This window comes from Rattus norvegicus, chromosome 1, assembly GCF_036323735.1.
Source record: "Rattus norvegicus strain BN/NHsdMcwi chromosome 1, GRCr8, whole genome shotgun sequence".
NCBI lineage: Eukaryota > Metazoa > Chordata > Mammalia > Rodentia > Muridae > Rattus > Rattus norvegicus.
Window position 1 is genome coordinate 167,137,314 of NC_086019.1, and position 14,717 is coordinate 167,152,030.

Consider the following 14,717-nt stretch of genomic DNA (forward strand, 5'->3'; position numbering starts at 1 on the left):
TTGAACATAGCCTGGAAGGTACACAGAGTTTATAGATAGATACGGGAAAAGACACATTTGCTTTCTTTGAGACCAGCTGGGGTGATTCCAGAAACTTACAGAATCAATGCAATTAGGCCATACATTTTCACTCGTATAATCTCTAGAAGATGGATATAATACCATCTTCATTATCTATAAGGTACACTGGATTTTCAAAAGAATATCAAGGAACCACATTCTTATAAAACTTGGTTGATGCTCAAAGATTTAAAGCCACATGGTCCATATGTATAAGATTCCAAGATGAAATTTGAGTGTTTGCACCTTCGCATTCACCAGTTCTATCTGATTAGGTGTCAGTATCAGTGGTGATGACAGGATTTTTCAGATTCATGGGCTATACCAACTTGTCATATCTGAACCCAAGGACAGTGATTCTGGTTGGCATCCCTGGACTAGAGCATGTGCAGTTTTGGATTGGATTTCCCTTCTTTGTTGTATGTCTTGTGGCTTTGCTGGGAAACCTTTTCCTGCTAATCATTGTTCCCAGAGAACGCAGCCTACACCAACCCATGTACATTTTCTTGGCAGTACTGGCAGCTACTGACCTTGGTCTCTGTTTAGCCATTGCTCCTAAGATGTTGGCCATCTTCTGGTTTGGTTCATGTTCTATGGCTTTTGATACTTGCCTCACCCAGCTCTTCTTCATCCATGCCTTGCAAGGAATGGAATCTGGCATTCTGCTCGCCATGGCTTTTGACAGATACGTCGCCATCTGTGACCCTCTGAGGCACCCATCCATCCTTACACCTTTATTTTTACTTCGAGTCATTCTGATGGTTGCAGTCCGGGCAACTGTACTTGTTGGGATTTTACCTGTTCTCCTCAAGCGACTGCAACGGTTCCACTCCATTGTGATCGTTCATTCTTATTGTGAGCACATGGCTGTCGTCAAGCTGGCAGCAGAAGATGTCACTATTAATAAATCATATGGGCTCTTTGTGGCTTTTGCAATTCTGGGCTTTGACATGATATTCGTTTTCATCTCCTACTTTTTGATTTTCCAAGCTGTTTTACATCTTCCTCAGAAAGAGGCACGGAGCAAAGCTTTCAATACTTGTACAGCTCATATTGTTGTCTTCCTAGAGTTTTATATCCTTGCCTTTTTTTCCTTTTTCAGTCACCGTTTTGGTCATGTGTCACCGTATATCCATATCTTATTGTCTACCATCTATCTGCTCCTGCCCCCTGCCCTTAACCCTATTGTCTATGGTGTGAAGACAAAGGAGATCCGCAAATGGGTTGTACACATTTTTGTTTTGAAGTCTAATACTCAATAAAGAACCTTAAAATCTTGTGTCAGAGGAAAACTAGAGAACTGCCTGTTAAAACTGCTTGAACCATATATGACTATTTTCATTATTTTTTTCCAATATACTGATCTTTCATGAAAAGTCAGTCCATATTCTCAACAGAAAGCCAGTATAGACATGGAATAAACACACGTGAAAGATACAAATATCATATACTCCTTGATCCCTCACCTAAGATTTATTCTCCATTTTTCGTTCTTTCTTGCATTCTTAGATCCCTATTTTTTCTTTCTCCAAACCCAGACATATCTTGTGCTTTCTTAATGCAGAAGGTAATTTTTCCCTGATGGCAAACACTGACACTTATGTATCTGCTCTATGATTTTACATGGAGATAAAAATATTGATCACATATAGTGTAATGCATAAGAAGGTTAAGACAATATAATTGGCTATACACGGAGAAAAAAACTACATTTTAAAAGGAGTCATACAAGATTTCCTGGAGAACGTAATGTTAAATGTGAGATTTGAACGTCAAACATTATTTCAGATGATAAAGATTTTATTCATAGTATTAAATCAGTTTTAAAATTAATGTCATTAAAATTCATGAAGCTGTGCTGATATATAAGTCTGAATTCTTTGAGAATTCTGGTCCTGAGAAGCAGCCTGTATTCAATTTTAACAAAATACACAGACCATCCTGTTGCATGAGATCACTGCTAATTTCCCTACCATCTGATACACAGTTTTACACAAATGCAAAATATCCATTACATATAAATGTGCATTTACATAAAATACACATTACAAAAAATGCAAGTGCCTTTACCAACACACCCATTTCAACAGCCTAAAATCTAGTACTGTTGTAAATGCCTTGTCTGTGTCATTTTAAGACTCACACTAAATTAACTTTTCACCAAAAGTTAATTAGGAGACAATGTGAAGAGTTTGAGATCTCTACTATTTAACTGAGCAGATATCATGTTAAATAGACCATTATATTTTCTCTTCTTATCTTTATGAAGCAAAAGCTCCTACAAACAAAAGAAGAGAACAGAGACATTGAATTTACCTTTGTGTCTCTGGCTACTTTGTCAGTCTTCACTCTTTAGGATCTAAGCACTGAGAGCGTCTGTCCCATCTTGGCTGGCACCACACGAGTACTAAAAATATTAACTCAGTAATCTCTTCATTCGCTCTTTTGATTTCCTTTCCTATTGAGGATCAAATTAATAACATTCTATATTTACAAAAGAAAAAAGATAAAATTACCTGAAAAATGGTTTCAACCTAAAATTAGATCACTGACATAAAGATATGCTATTAAAGAAAACCATAGTGAAAACTTTAGTGTTGTCGGATAGTTTTATTTTATTTAAATATGTGAGAGTTTCAGAGCTTTCTTCTGTTGAGGGTATTTTGAATTAGTATAAGATGTAGAGTTCCCCATGACCACAATGGGGAGTAGAACTGTACAAGATTTATCCAGTGATCCCTATATACCCTCTTTGTGGAGAGCAATGCCTTAAGGTGCAGTATAACACTCTTGGTACATTGTATTCATTAGTGAATGCTACTTCACAAACCAACAAGGGCTTCATAGATGGAGTGTTAACACTCTGTTGCTATGAACATGGATCTCTTCAGGAAACCACTAGAGCAGCCTGGGAGCAGTCTTTACTATGGCACCTAAAATATTTTAAGTAGCAGAAACAAACTGTATAAGCAGAATAAATTATTCTTCTACGTTCCCTTATGTCACATAGAAGATAATAGGGTACAGAAAACTGATGGATACATCACACGTTTATGTACTGACAAACCTAAGAATTTGTGAAAACAAATTTAAAGCTATAGATATTTAGAAAGGCAATAAAAGTGCCACTTTTCAACATGTAAAAAGCTTGCAAGTCATATTATTCAATGGAAACTTGCATTTTATTACAGTGTTTACTTTTATTATACTTTCATTTTACTAGATATAAAGAAAAGACTTGTTTCCTATAGAGACAGTGTTGTAACAAAATACATAATCTTTAATAATAGTATTTTAATAATAGGTACAGCTTTGGATATATTAATGTATGCAAATATGTGAAACCATATAGATGAAACGGAAAGCTTGAAATAAGAAAAAGAGTATCTTTTTAAGGGCATGTTTTTTCACTTTAATTACTTTTCTGTTTTATACATTTATATTTTTTATTTACTTTTTACTTACTCACTTTACACCCAGTTCACTGCCTTCTCTTGGTCATCCTCTCCCACAATCCTTTCCTCCATTGCTCCTTTCCTTCTCTTATGAACACATGGGGACATCCCATAGTATCCCCCCAACCCTAGCATTTTAAGTCTTTGCAATGTTAGATGCTTTCTCTCCCACTGTGTTCATAGAAGGCAGCCCAACTAGAATATATCCCATATACTATAAACAGCTATTGGGATAGCCGCGCTCCAGTTGTACGGGACCACATGAAGACCAAGCTGCACATCTACTACATATGAGAGGGGAGGACTAGGTCCAAACTGTGTGTATTTGGTCTGTGGTTCAGACTCTGAGAGCCCCAAGGGTCCAGGTTAATTGACTCAGTTGTCCTTCCTGTGGAGTTCCTATCCCAGTGAGTGTCTGCAATCCTTCTGGCTATTCTTCCATAAGAGTTCCAAACTTTATCCACTGTTTGGCTGTGTGTGTCTCCATTTCTCTGAGTCAGCTGCTAAGTGGTGCCTCTCAGAGGACAGCCATGCTAGACTCCTGACTTAAGCATAACAGAGTATCATTAATAGTGTCAGGTATTGGTGCTTCTCTATGGGATGGGTCTCAATTTGGGCCCATTACTGGTTGGTCTTTTCCTCAGTCTCTGCTTCATCACCTGTGCCTGCATTTCTTAAAGACAGGATAAACTCTTGTGCATTTATATTGCAAGTAGTAGTCATTTGAATTATCTTTCCTTTGGAAAGGTATCTCCTTGATTTCTCTCTGAAATTTGATTTCCCTTCTTCCTGTTCAGTCCTCTGACTTTGATTGTGTGCTTCACTGAACACACACAATTTCTTTCCTGAGTATGTTTGGGATGTTATTCACTTAAGCCAGTGGCTACACCACCAAATAAAATGGCACCCACAACCAAAAAACCCTTCTGTAACTTTAGCAGTTAGTTGTAGCTAGGAAGAAAACATCCAAGTCAACTCTGGTTTCATTTTTTCTATGACATGTGACCTAAGTGCATGATGCCTTCATAAAGAGTGCTTTGCTGGGCATGCAAGATCAAAAACATGTATTAATTTGGAGCTTCAGGGTCCTATCTGACTATCATCGGGAGGTATCCCATAATCCCATAGTTGACATAACTATTGTTTAATAACCTTCAGCTTCTGGAAGGAGCACTGTCCATGTGTGGGGAGTATTGTTGGAGGCCTGCTCTGGGGATTCTAGTTCTCTCTCTCTCTCTCTCTCTCTCTCTCTCTCTCTCTCTCTCTCTCCTCTGTTTAGTTTTTATGTTTTTCTTTTTATTTACATTCCAGTCGTTGCTCCCTTCTTTGCTCCCCCCTCCAACAGCTCCTCATCCCATTCCTCCTCCCTCTTGCTTGAACATCAATCAGTATTACAGAGTAATAGTGATATTGAAATTTTGTATAAATAAACCCAGTCAATATTTTATCTTCTGTCTTTTCACCTACAAAAAGTCATTAGTAACCATTTTATGACCTTTGGTTAATTGTATTTTTTAATTAATCATTCTTGTTGTTTACAGCTCAAATGATATCTACCTTCCAGATTACCCCTCCACAAACCCCATCCCATCTACCCACTCCCCCCTCCCTTTTGCTTCTATGAGGGTGCTCCCCCCTCCACCTACACATTCCTGCCCCACTACTCTAAGATCCCCTATGCTGGGCCATCACACCTTCAAAGAACCAAGGGTCTCCCTTCCCATTGATGTCAGGCAAGGCCTATCCTCCACTATATATGTATCTCCACTATATATGTATATGTATATATATATATATATATATATATATATATATATATATGTATCATGAGCCATGAATCCTTCTCTGTACACTCCTTGGTTGGTGCTATAGTCTGTGGAAGTACTTGGTGATCTGGTGAACATACATTGTTTTTCCTATGGTGTTGCAATCCCCCTCTGTTCTTCCCTTTCTTCTGCCAGCTCCTCCACCAGGGTCCTCAAGCTCAGTCTCATGGTTGGCTCCAAGAATCCATATCTACATTGGTTAGGTGCTGGCAGAACCTCCCAGGGAACAGCAAGGCCAGGTTCATGTCAGCAAGTGCCTCTTGGCAACAGCAACAGTGTCAGATTTAGCATTTGAAGACAGGATGGATTCCCAGGTGGGGCAGTCCCCAGATGGACCATTCTTCAGTCTCTGCTCCATTCTTTGTCCCTGCCTTTTCTATGGACGGGAACATTTCTGGATTAAAAACTTTGAGATTCATAGGTGGCCTCATCCTCATCCCTCAACTGGGGGACATGCCTATTTACTGGAGGTGGTCTGTACAAGTTTTATCTCCCACTTCACTGAAACTTTCACCTCAAGTCATCCCTGTTGGGTTCTGGGAACCTCTTTCTTTCCTGGCCATGTTTATATATTGGAGGTGGCACAGGAGAAAATTTCCCAAAGAGAACACCAGTGGCTTAGGCTCTAAGATCAACAACTGAAAAATGGCACCTTTTGAACTCAGAAGCTTCTATAAGTCAAGAACGCTATCAATAGGATAAAAAGGCAACCTACAGATTGGGACAAGATCTTTACTAACCATACATCTGACAGACAGCTAATATCCAAAACATAAAAAGACCTCAAGAAATTAGACCCCAGAAAACCAAATAATCTAATTAGAAATGGAGTACAGAGCTAAACAAAGAATTCTCAGGGAATCTCAAGTGGCCGAGATGCACCTAAAGAAATGTTCAACATCCTTAGTCATCAAGAAAATGCAAATCAAAACATCTCTGAGATTCCACCTTATACCAATCCGAATGGTTAAGATCCAAACCTCGGGTGACTGACCAATATAAATGCCGATACTTACAGCCAACCAACAGACTGAGCGGGGGGCCTCAATGGAAGTGGTAGGGGAAGGGCTAAAGGGTCTGAGGGGATTGCAACCCCATAAGAAGAACAATATCAACTAATTGGACCACCCAGCATTCCCAGGGATTGAACCACCAATCAAGTATATACATGGAGGGAGCCAGGACAACAGATGCATAAGTAGCAAGGGATGGCCTTATCTGACATCAGTGAAAGGAAAGGAGACTTGATGCCCCAGTGTAGGGGGTTGCTAGAGGAGTGAGGCAGGAGTGGGTGAATGGGTGAAGGGAGGCATAGAGGAGGGCAGAATGGGTTGGGGGATTGATGGAGTGGTAAATGAGAAGGGGGATATCATTTGAAATGTAAACGAATGAAATGGTTAATATAAAAAGGGGAAAAGTTTACAAAACCTTGTGATTAAAAACAAATGTAGTTGACAAAATAAAACATTGCACAATTTTTAAAAAAAGAAGAAACTCAGGTGACAGCAGGAGCTGGTGAGGATTTGGAGAAAGAGGAACAATCTTCCATTCCTGGTGATATTGCAAACTGGTACGACCACTTTGAAAATAAATCTGGCAGTATCTCAGAAAATTGGAAATAGTTCTACCTGAAGACCTAGCTATACCCACCTGGGCATATACCCAAAAGATGCTCCAACATATAACAAGGACACATGCTCCACTGTGTTCTTAGCATCCTTATTTATAATAGCCAGAGACTGGAAAGAGCCCAGATGTCCTTCAACAGATGAATGGATATAAAAAATGTGGTAAAGTTACACAATGGAGTATTACACAGCTATTAAAAACAATGACTTCATAAATTCTTAGGGAAATGGATGGAACAAGAAAATATCATCCTGAGTGAGGTAACACAGTCACAAAAGAACACACATGTTATACACTCACTGATATGTGGATATTAGCAAAAATACCCATGCTACAACTCACAGACCATATGAAGCTTAACAAGAAGGAGGGTCTAAGTATGGATGATTCAATCCCACTTATAAGAGGGAGAAAAATAATCATGGGAGGCAGGGGTAAGGAAGGAAGATGTGGAGGAGGGATTAAAAGGTGGGCGGGATCAGGTATGCAGAGGAGACAGAAGAGAAGCCCAGTGGGCGAGAAGAATGAATGGAAATATGCAACAGTGTGTATGGCTTGTGGAGAGGAAAAAAAACATCCAAGACACCAAGGACGAGGGAGGCTCCCAGTACCGTATGGAGATGACATTACCCAAAATGACCAACAATGGGGGTTAGAACTTCTAAAGGCATTTTATAACATATCCAATATGATTCTTTAATGTACAATATAAGTAGAGAAATAAAGCTCATTAGTTATCAATATGTTCATAGATATATTTACATATCTATTTTTAAAATTCTTTTATATTATTTATGATTATGATTTGGTGAAAGAGTGAATCACAACCATGAAAAGATAAAATTAAAGCCTCACCATGTTGATGACACACTCTTACACCATTTGGAAAATGTTTTCAGTTCAAGTAATATCATTTGATCATATAAACAATAAAAGTTACGATGCAATGTCCCTATTTTCTTACATAAGAGCAAGTACTTAGGAATTACTAAGCTTTCATACATTAAGATCAAACGAATACATGCAAGTTATATTTCTAACCTGACAGAGTTCTTTTCTTGAATTAGTACTCTCTTCCCCCTCTGAAGAGAATCCTGAACTGGTAGAAATTATTTGAACTTCTGGCTGTGGATATCACCCCCCATGCCTCCATGTCTTCCTTGCATCACAGGCGTCAGCTCAGTTTCTCTGACAGGTCAGTACACGCAACACCCGCTCCCTCATCTGTTTGGTTCGGGCTGCATATATTAAGGGGTTGACCATAGGAGGCACCAGAAAATACAAATTGTCGATTATAATCTGTAAGTAGGGAGCCATATGGTACCCTAAAATCTGGGATAAGACAGAAAAGACAACTGGAGAATAAAACAGACCAATGACACACAGATGAGAACCACATGTGCTGAGAGCTTTTCTCCTGGCTTGCCCAGATGGAATACGAAAGACAGCACAAAGGATCAGAGTATAGGACAGAATGACAAAAAGGAGATCAATCCCCACAGATGCTACAATAACCATGAGGCCGTAGACAACGTGGTTGGAGATGTCTCCACAAGCAATCATCACCACAGCCATGTAGGCACAGTAGGAATAACTGATGACCTGTGTTTGGAATCGTTCCAGCCTTTTAGTTAGGATGGGGGCAGGGGTGACCACGGCCACTGCCCTTGCCAGTATAGCCAGTGCCATCTTCACAAGCATGTTTCTGTCCAGGATGGTTGTGTACCTCAAAGGGTACCAGATAGCTGCAAATCTATCAAAGGCCATGGCCAAGAGGATCCCCGATTCCATGACATAAAAGGAAGGGATGAAAAACATCTGTGTGAGGCAGGCCTCAAGGCTGATTTCTTTGGCATTCATCCAGAAGATTCCTAGCATTCGGGGTACAGTGACTGTAACCAGGCACAAGTCCACAACTGATAGTGTAGCCAAGAGGAGAAACATTGGCTCATGGAGAGTCTTCTCTATCCAAATTATATTTAAAATGGTGCCATTTCCTATGATGGTTATTACAAATATCAAGAAAAAGAACGTTGAGAACCAGCCATGGGAGGATTCGAGGCCTGGGATTCCGGTCAGGATGAATATCAAGGGCTGAGGAATGGAGTTATTACATGAGGGCATTGTCACAGGAGCTCTTCAAGGTCTGGTTCCTAGAGAGACAAGGACAACAGTTTCTATTGGTAATGATTAGTTAATTGATGATCAAGTCATCCCTTGAGCTACTTTTAGTGGGAATGCAGAAAATACTGGACAACATGCTAAGAAGAAGATGCCTTGTCAAAAATAATTTCTCATTAAACATGCCTGTTCCATGATTTATACTTTCCAGTTGCTTTGATTGAGTAATGACCTATAATCATTTCCTATAATGACCACCTAGATGGTAGTATACAGCAGGGCATGCATCCCATATTACAGGCAGAGTGTGTGTGTATGAACATGTCAGTCATTGAAGTCTTTATCCCAGGTAAGGAAGCTGAATATAATTGTGTGTCATCTTGTTTGTAGCACTGGTCTTCGTGCTTTAGGATTCTTCCCTAAGAACATTCATTATGAATAATTCATTGTGACAAAAGTTCCAGGAACTATGTGGGAAAATTATGTAGAAAGGAAGATGATCGTTTTGGTAGAATAGTGGATGTGTGGGATGACAAACCTGCAATCTCAAAATGTCTCAACAGATAACAATTCAGCATTTCCAGACATCCAGTCAAGGACAAACGGGGAGTTGGTTAAGAGTCAAGATGACTTACTAATTTTGTGTAGAAAAGTTTGGTTTTGTTTCTATAGGAAGTAGTGTCTGGGGCTTAATATAAGTCTTTTACCAAAATAGCACTTTATAATAGTTATTAAATATTTTGAATTATGTAATTATTTTGATGGAAATACAAAATATTCTGTCACTAAATGAAAGTCATGAATGTATGTCAATATGCGAAAAGGGAAGTCACTACAAATATTGATATAAAATATAGTAGTAAGTTTTTAAAATTATACAAGTACAATTACAAGCTTTTAAACATGAGGCTTCACAATTTTATTTAACATTTCAACTGTATAATTTTAGCAAATATCGTACAAAAGGAGAAATACTAATAAAAGCTTAAAATCACAAAACAAAGCATATATTTCAAAGTTGCTTTACCTAGAAATATGATATTAATATTGGAACATAATTCCTGCCTGTAGTTGACATGTTGGATTACTAGTGTATTATAGTATCATCCACCTGATGACATATTTAACATATTTCCAAATCATTTGTAAGTCTAATGATTTGGATTTTCTTCCTGTTACTGTTGTTTTCCTTTGGATTTTATTTAGAAACAGGGTCTTTCTCTGTAGCCCAGTTTGGTCTCAAAGTCACTAGACAATCAGGGCTTTGTCTGACTCAGGACTCTTCTGTCTCGACCCGCTGAGTGCTGGTATTACAGACACACATTGGAGACTCCCTCATGTGCCCCTCACCCAGCTATTGTTAAGTTTATGGTATATTAATGTGCCTGGATTTATAATGGCAATTAAATCATACATATATGCTTAGGCTTAGTAATACACAAAATAAATGGTCTTTATATAATTAAATTATTATAAATATGTAAGAGTCCAATATGTTGTGATAATTGACTTAGTACTCAAATTCTACTGTAGCATTTTTACATAGTAAGTCGACTGATTCAGACATCAATATTTTATATTAAAATTGCATTTTGTCACTGGCACACTGGTGTTTAACAATACACATATCTCCTGGGAGGTAATCTGGCATAGTAAAAATATGAAGTTTGGAATATTAGACCTAAATCTTAGTTTATGCAACTTGATCTTATCTTTTTAATTTCTTTTTTATATTATACCACAATTTTATTATTTTTACCATCTCTATTCTCCCTCTAAACTCTCACATATAATCTTTCTTGCTTTATTTGAAATTAAGTGTTAAACTTCTTCATGTCAAAAATTAGATCAGCCAAATAAGGCAAAATTAATCCCTGTACAAATATTACATGTATATACTTGGCACCATTCCTAAAAAAAGTTTTGTTCTAAACTGCAACTGTTCTTGTTTTTCAATGTATTATCAATTTGAAGTAGGATGTAGAAGTATTGTATTATGTTTGTTAGTTACCAGGAACTGTGAGGAAGATAAAGAAAAGTCTTGAACTGATTCACTGAGCACAAATATTTGAAAATCTTGATGCCTTCATACTCTAATGTTTCTAGGTTAATAATTTCTTTACAGAGAAAATATTTGGCACCACTGTAGCTAAATATCTGGGCACATAGTGGGAGTTAGAACAGTTAAATGTATAAACGGCTAGAAGTCAGGATCCTGTCATAAATAACTGCTTGACAACAAAAGAGATGCACCACAAAAGCAGAAACTTGTACATGTTGAAGTTCCCAGGGGAGAATGTATAGTTATCTATCAGGAATTCTATGGGTGATGTTCCCCACAAGACAGTTTCTTAGGACAGCACCAGAATTTTAAACAAAGTGACAAGGTTTTTCTCTGTGCTATCACAAAATATTGGTAAAAGTATGTGAATGTTATAGAAGAATTCAATCTATTCAAAAGTAACCACTCAGAGCTTTCTCTCATTTTGTTTTGTTTTCTTTACACAAGTGCCTCTGATCATTCTTTAAAACATGAAACACTTTACAAAGGGTTTAGGTTTTTTTCTCTATTTGGTTGAACGCAAGTGAGAATCTATTCTACCTACATGACTGTCTGTGTCCCAGGACATTTTTACCTTTTCCTCTCCCTCCTTTGTTTCCTCTCCTGGAGTCCTAGCTGCAGAGAGATCTGGTTAGCAGACCCGGAATGATCCAGTACACTAGAGTCTGAAGAAGTGCTGTGTCACTCGAGAGTAAGATGGAGGAGTTCAGCTTGAGACCCATTTAAGTTGGTTTGGGTTTCTTCCCTGGGTCTCAAGTGACCTTGTCTTTACCCAAATGTGCTGCTCTTGGCTTGAAAGTTGCTAGACAAAACCCTTAAGGTGAATCACTAAGGACCTACAAGATTTGCTAAGTGCCATAGACTTCGCTGTGAATGAGTTGCTGGTAGCAGTTTGATAGGGATTAGAAATCACAGGGGAACAAGCTGGAGCAGTTGAATCAGAATGGGTATCTTAAGACTCTTGGAAATAGATTAGGCAGATGGGGAGTCACAGTCAAAACAGTGCTGTAGTAGGTTGTAATTACACGTACATTGATTTGTTTTCAAGTTATTTATTTATTTTTACTTCTAATCACTTTTAGGGTTCCATAAATAAATTAGAAGCAGATATCAGGGCTCTTAATTTCTTAAATGGGATCGAAGCCCAGGCATATTTAGAAAAAGTATAGACAAAGTAAACTTTGTGAGATAAATAGAAAGGGAAGAACTGAAGAAAATTTGAGCAAGATTGGAGTGCTAGATGATAAATATGGTAAAAGATAATGTTCTGGAGGAACTGTTTTAAAAATGACTCTTGGCAGAATTGTGGATATGCCTAAAAAGAAAGAAAAATTTTTATTTTGTTTGGAAATTACTGGTAGAGTATAAATATCTTGAAGAGAACGATTAGGGGTCTACCTATTTGCTTTTCCATTATCTATTCTAATTATTATTATTTTGAATTATTTCTCAAATTTTAGATTATAGTATGAATGTTCTCTTTCATCTTTCCTTTTCCCCTCTCCAAATCCTCACATACACTACTCCTTGCTCTTTCAAATTATGTCTTGTTTGATTTATTGTTACATAAATATATGTATACTTATTTACATATATATTTCTAAACATATGTACAATCTCATCTTCTTGGTAGTTAAACAGTGCTTGTATTTATATTAGATACATATACATGTATGTATGTATATATGACATATAATGACAAACATTTGAAATATATATGACAAGTTTTTTATTTGAGAAACAATTGCTATATGCTTTCTGGGGAAAAAAAAACTATTTCTCCAACTCTCAACATTCCTTGGTTGCTTGTATCCCTTTATGTAGAATTAAGACCTCATGGAATTTTTCTGGCAGTTGGCAGTATTCTATTGTTGATGTTCTTGTCCAGAATATTTAGACAGTCATGCTGATAAGACTGTATGGACATAGCTTTTGAAATTTCTAGGAGACCCAATATCTCAGTAGATTACATTATAAATTTTTGTCCTTGCACACACAGAGAGAACAGTACTCTTCACTCCCATCAAGAAAGTTCTCTTTAAACCAGATGGAGACCATTACAGAAAACCACAACCAATATAAATGAAAAGTTGTGGATCCCTGTTGCAATGGATACATTTGCAATACAACTCCCATACCTAAGGCTCAGTGATCATTGCAGAAGGAGGGGCAGGAAGACTGTAAGTTCCTGATGGACAGGAAGTTTACTGGGAGCTAATCTCTATTTGCCCATATATTGTTGCCCAGGTAAAGACTGGCCTTCAAACAATAATAATATCTATTAATATATGTGAACATTCCTAACCACGTGCCCACATGCTTACACACACACACACACACACACACACACACACACACACACACACACACACACACACACTGGTTTTTCATCAATTGTCAACTGTGAGCTCTTAGACCTAGAATAACAGTGCCAAGGGAAAATGACAGTTATGTGAGTTCAGAGGTTAGCAGAATCTTTACTAGGCTATGTTCCTCAGGGTAAAGTAAGTTCATGATACTCAAGTAAGTTCAATAAAATACATTCTTTTTTGGTTATTATGAACAATCTAGGTCTTTATTATCTTTCTGGACAGTGAAAGTTCCCTTATGACATCTACTTCATTCATTTCTTCTATTTTTATCTCACTATTATTTACAACATTGTGAACACAAAAATCTTTTTATGAATATATGTTTTAATTTATAAAGTTAACTTGTGCAATGCAATGCTGTTCATTGTGAAGTATTTAATGAAGTTGAGTGAATTAGCATATCTATTAGAGAAAGATAAAATACATTAAACTCAGAATTTACAATATCTAATCATTGTAGATATTATTTCTTTACATCAATACTTGACCTATCTTTCATAGCCGTTAACTGTGCACCATTTGGTTTATTTTTCCCTGTCAGCCTAGGCCACCCTAGTAACTATGTTTCTTCTCTTTTCTCTGTTTAATACACTTTTTGAAAATGTATTTTCTTTTATTTCTGAGATTATTATGTAGTTATATCATTCCTCCTTGCTTTTTCCCCCTCCAAACCCTCTTACATGCTCCTCCCTGCTCTCTTCAAATTCATGACTTCTTTTTTCATTAATTGTTGTTACAGGTGCATCTGTTTATGCCTTTACATATAATTCTCTAAGTATAACCTACTCATTCAGTACATAATATTACTAACAGGCATGTTTCCAGTGTTGACTATTTTGTATTGAATATCCAACTGCTGTACTTTTCCCTTGGTAAAACTTTCTCTCACTCTTAAGCATTCCTTAGTTGCCTGTATTTTTTTTTTTGCGTAGAGTTTTCTTCCCTTCTTAATTATTATTTACTTTTGATTTCACAAATGCAATGCAGTTATTTTTCTTTCTGGATTGGGATCATTAAATTTATTATGCTGTCCCTTTTACTCTTTCATATTGAAAGAAGAGGCAGAGTCTTCTTTGTTTTTAGGCCCAATAATATCTTTTCAAATTGCAAACTGCATATATTTTTCATCTACACACTACTCATCTTGCCCTTTTTGCTCAGCTACTAGCTCAGTATTTAGCTGAGTACAGTC

General features: G+C 37.3%; 2 protein-coding genes across 3 annotated transcripts; one reads left to right on the plus strand and one right to left on the minus strand.

Moving 5' to 3' along the window:
* Positions 1-374: 374 nt before the first annotated feature.
* Or52ab4 (olfactory receptor family 52 subfamily AB member 4) lies at positions 375-1,322 on the plus strand. Its single transcript, NM_001000139.1, has one exon. The coding sequence runs from the start codon at positions 375-377 to the stop codon at positions 1,320-1,322; it is 948 nt and encodes a 315-aa protein (NP_001000139.1).
* Positions 1,323-7,622: 6,300 nt separating this feature from the next.
* Or52ad1 (olfactory receptor family 52 subfamily AD member 1) lies at positions 7,623-11,841 on the minus strand. 2 transcript variants are annotated; one of them, XM_063285334.1, is made up of 2 exons: positions 11,728-11,841; positions 7,623-9,123 (listed from the first exon to the last, which is right to left on the minus strand). In XM_063285334.1, the coding sequence occupies exon 2, from the start codon at positions 9,092-9,094 to the stop codon at positions 8,150-8,152; it is 945 nt and encodes a 314-aa protein (XP_063141404.1). In that variant the 5' UTR covers positions 9,095-9,123; positions 11,728-11,841; the 3' UTR covers positions 7,623-8,149. The 2 variants fall into 2 exon arrangements, with proteins under 2 accessions (XP_063141404.1, NP_001000140.1); NM_001000140.1 differs by lacking the exon at positions 11,728-11,841 and having other exon boundaries at positions 8,150-9,094.
* Between the last annotated feature and the right edge of the window lie 2,876 nt (positions 11,842-14,717).

What these genes read in the sequence shown, in the direction of transcription:
- Or52ab4 (NM_001000139.1), top strand. Translation starts at nt 375, where the DNA reads ATGGGCTATACCAACTTGTCATATCTGAACCCAAGGACAGTGATTCTG.
- Or52ad1 (XM_063285334.1), bottom strand. Translation starts at nt 9,094, where the DNA reads ATGCCCTCATGTAATAACTCCATTCCTCAGCCCTTGATATTCATCCTG.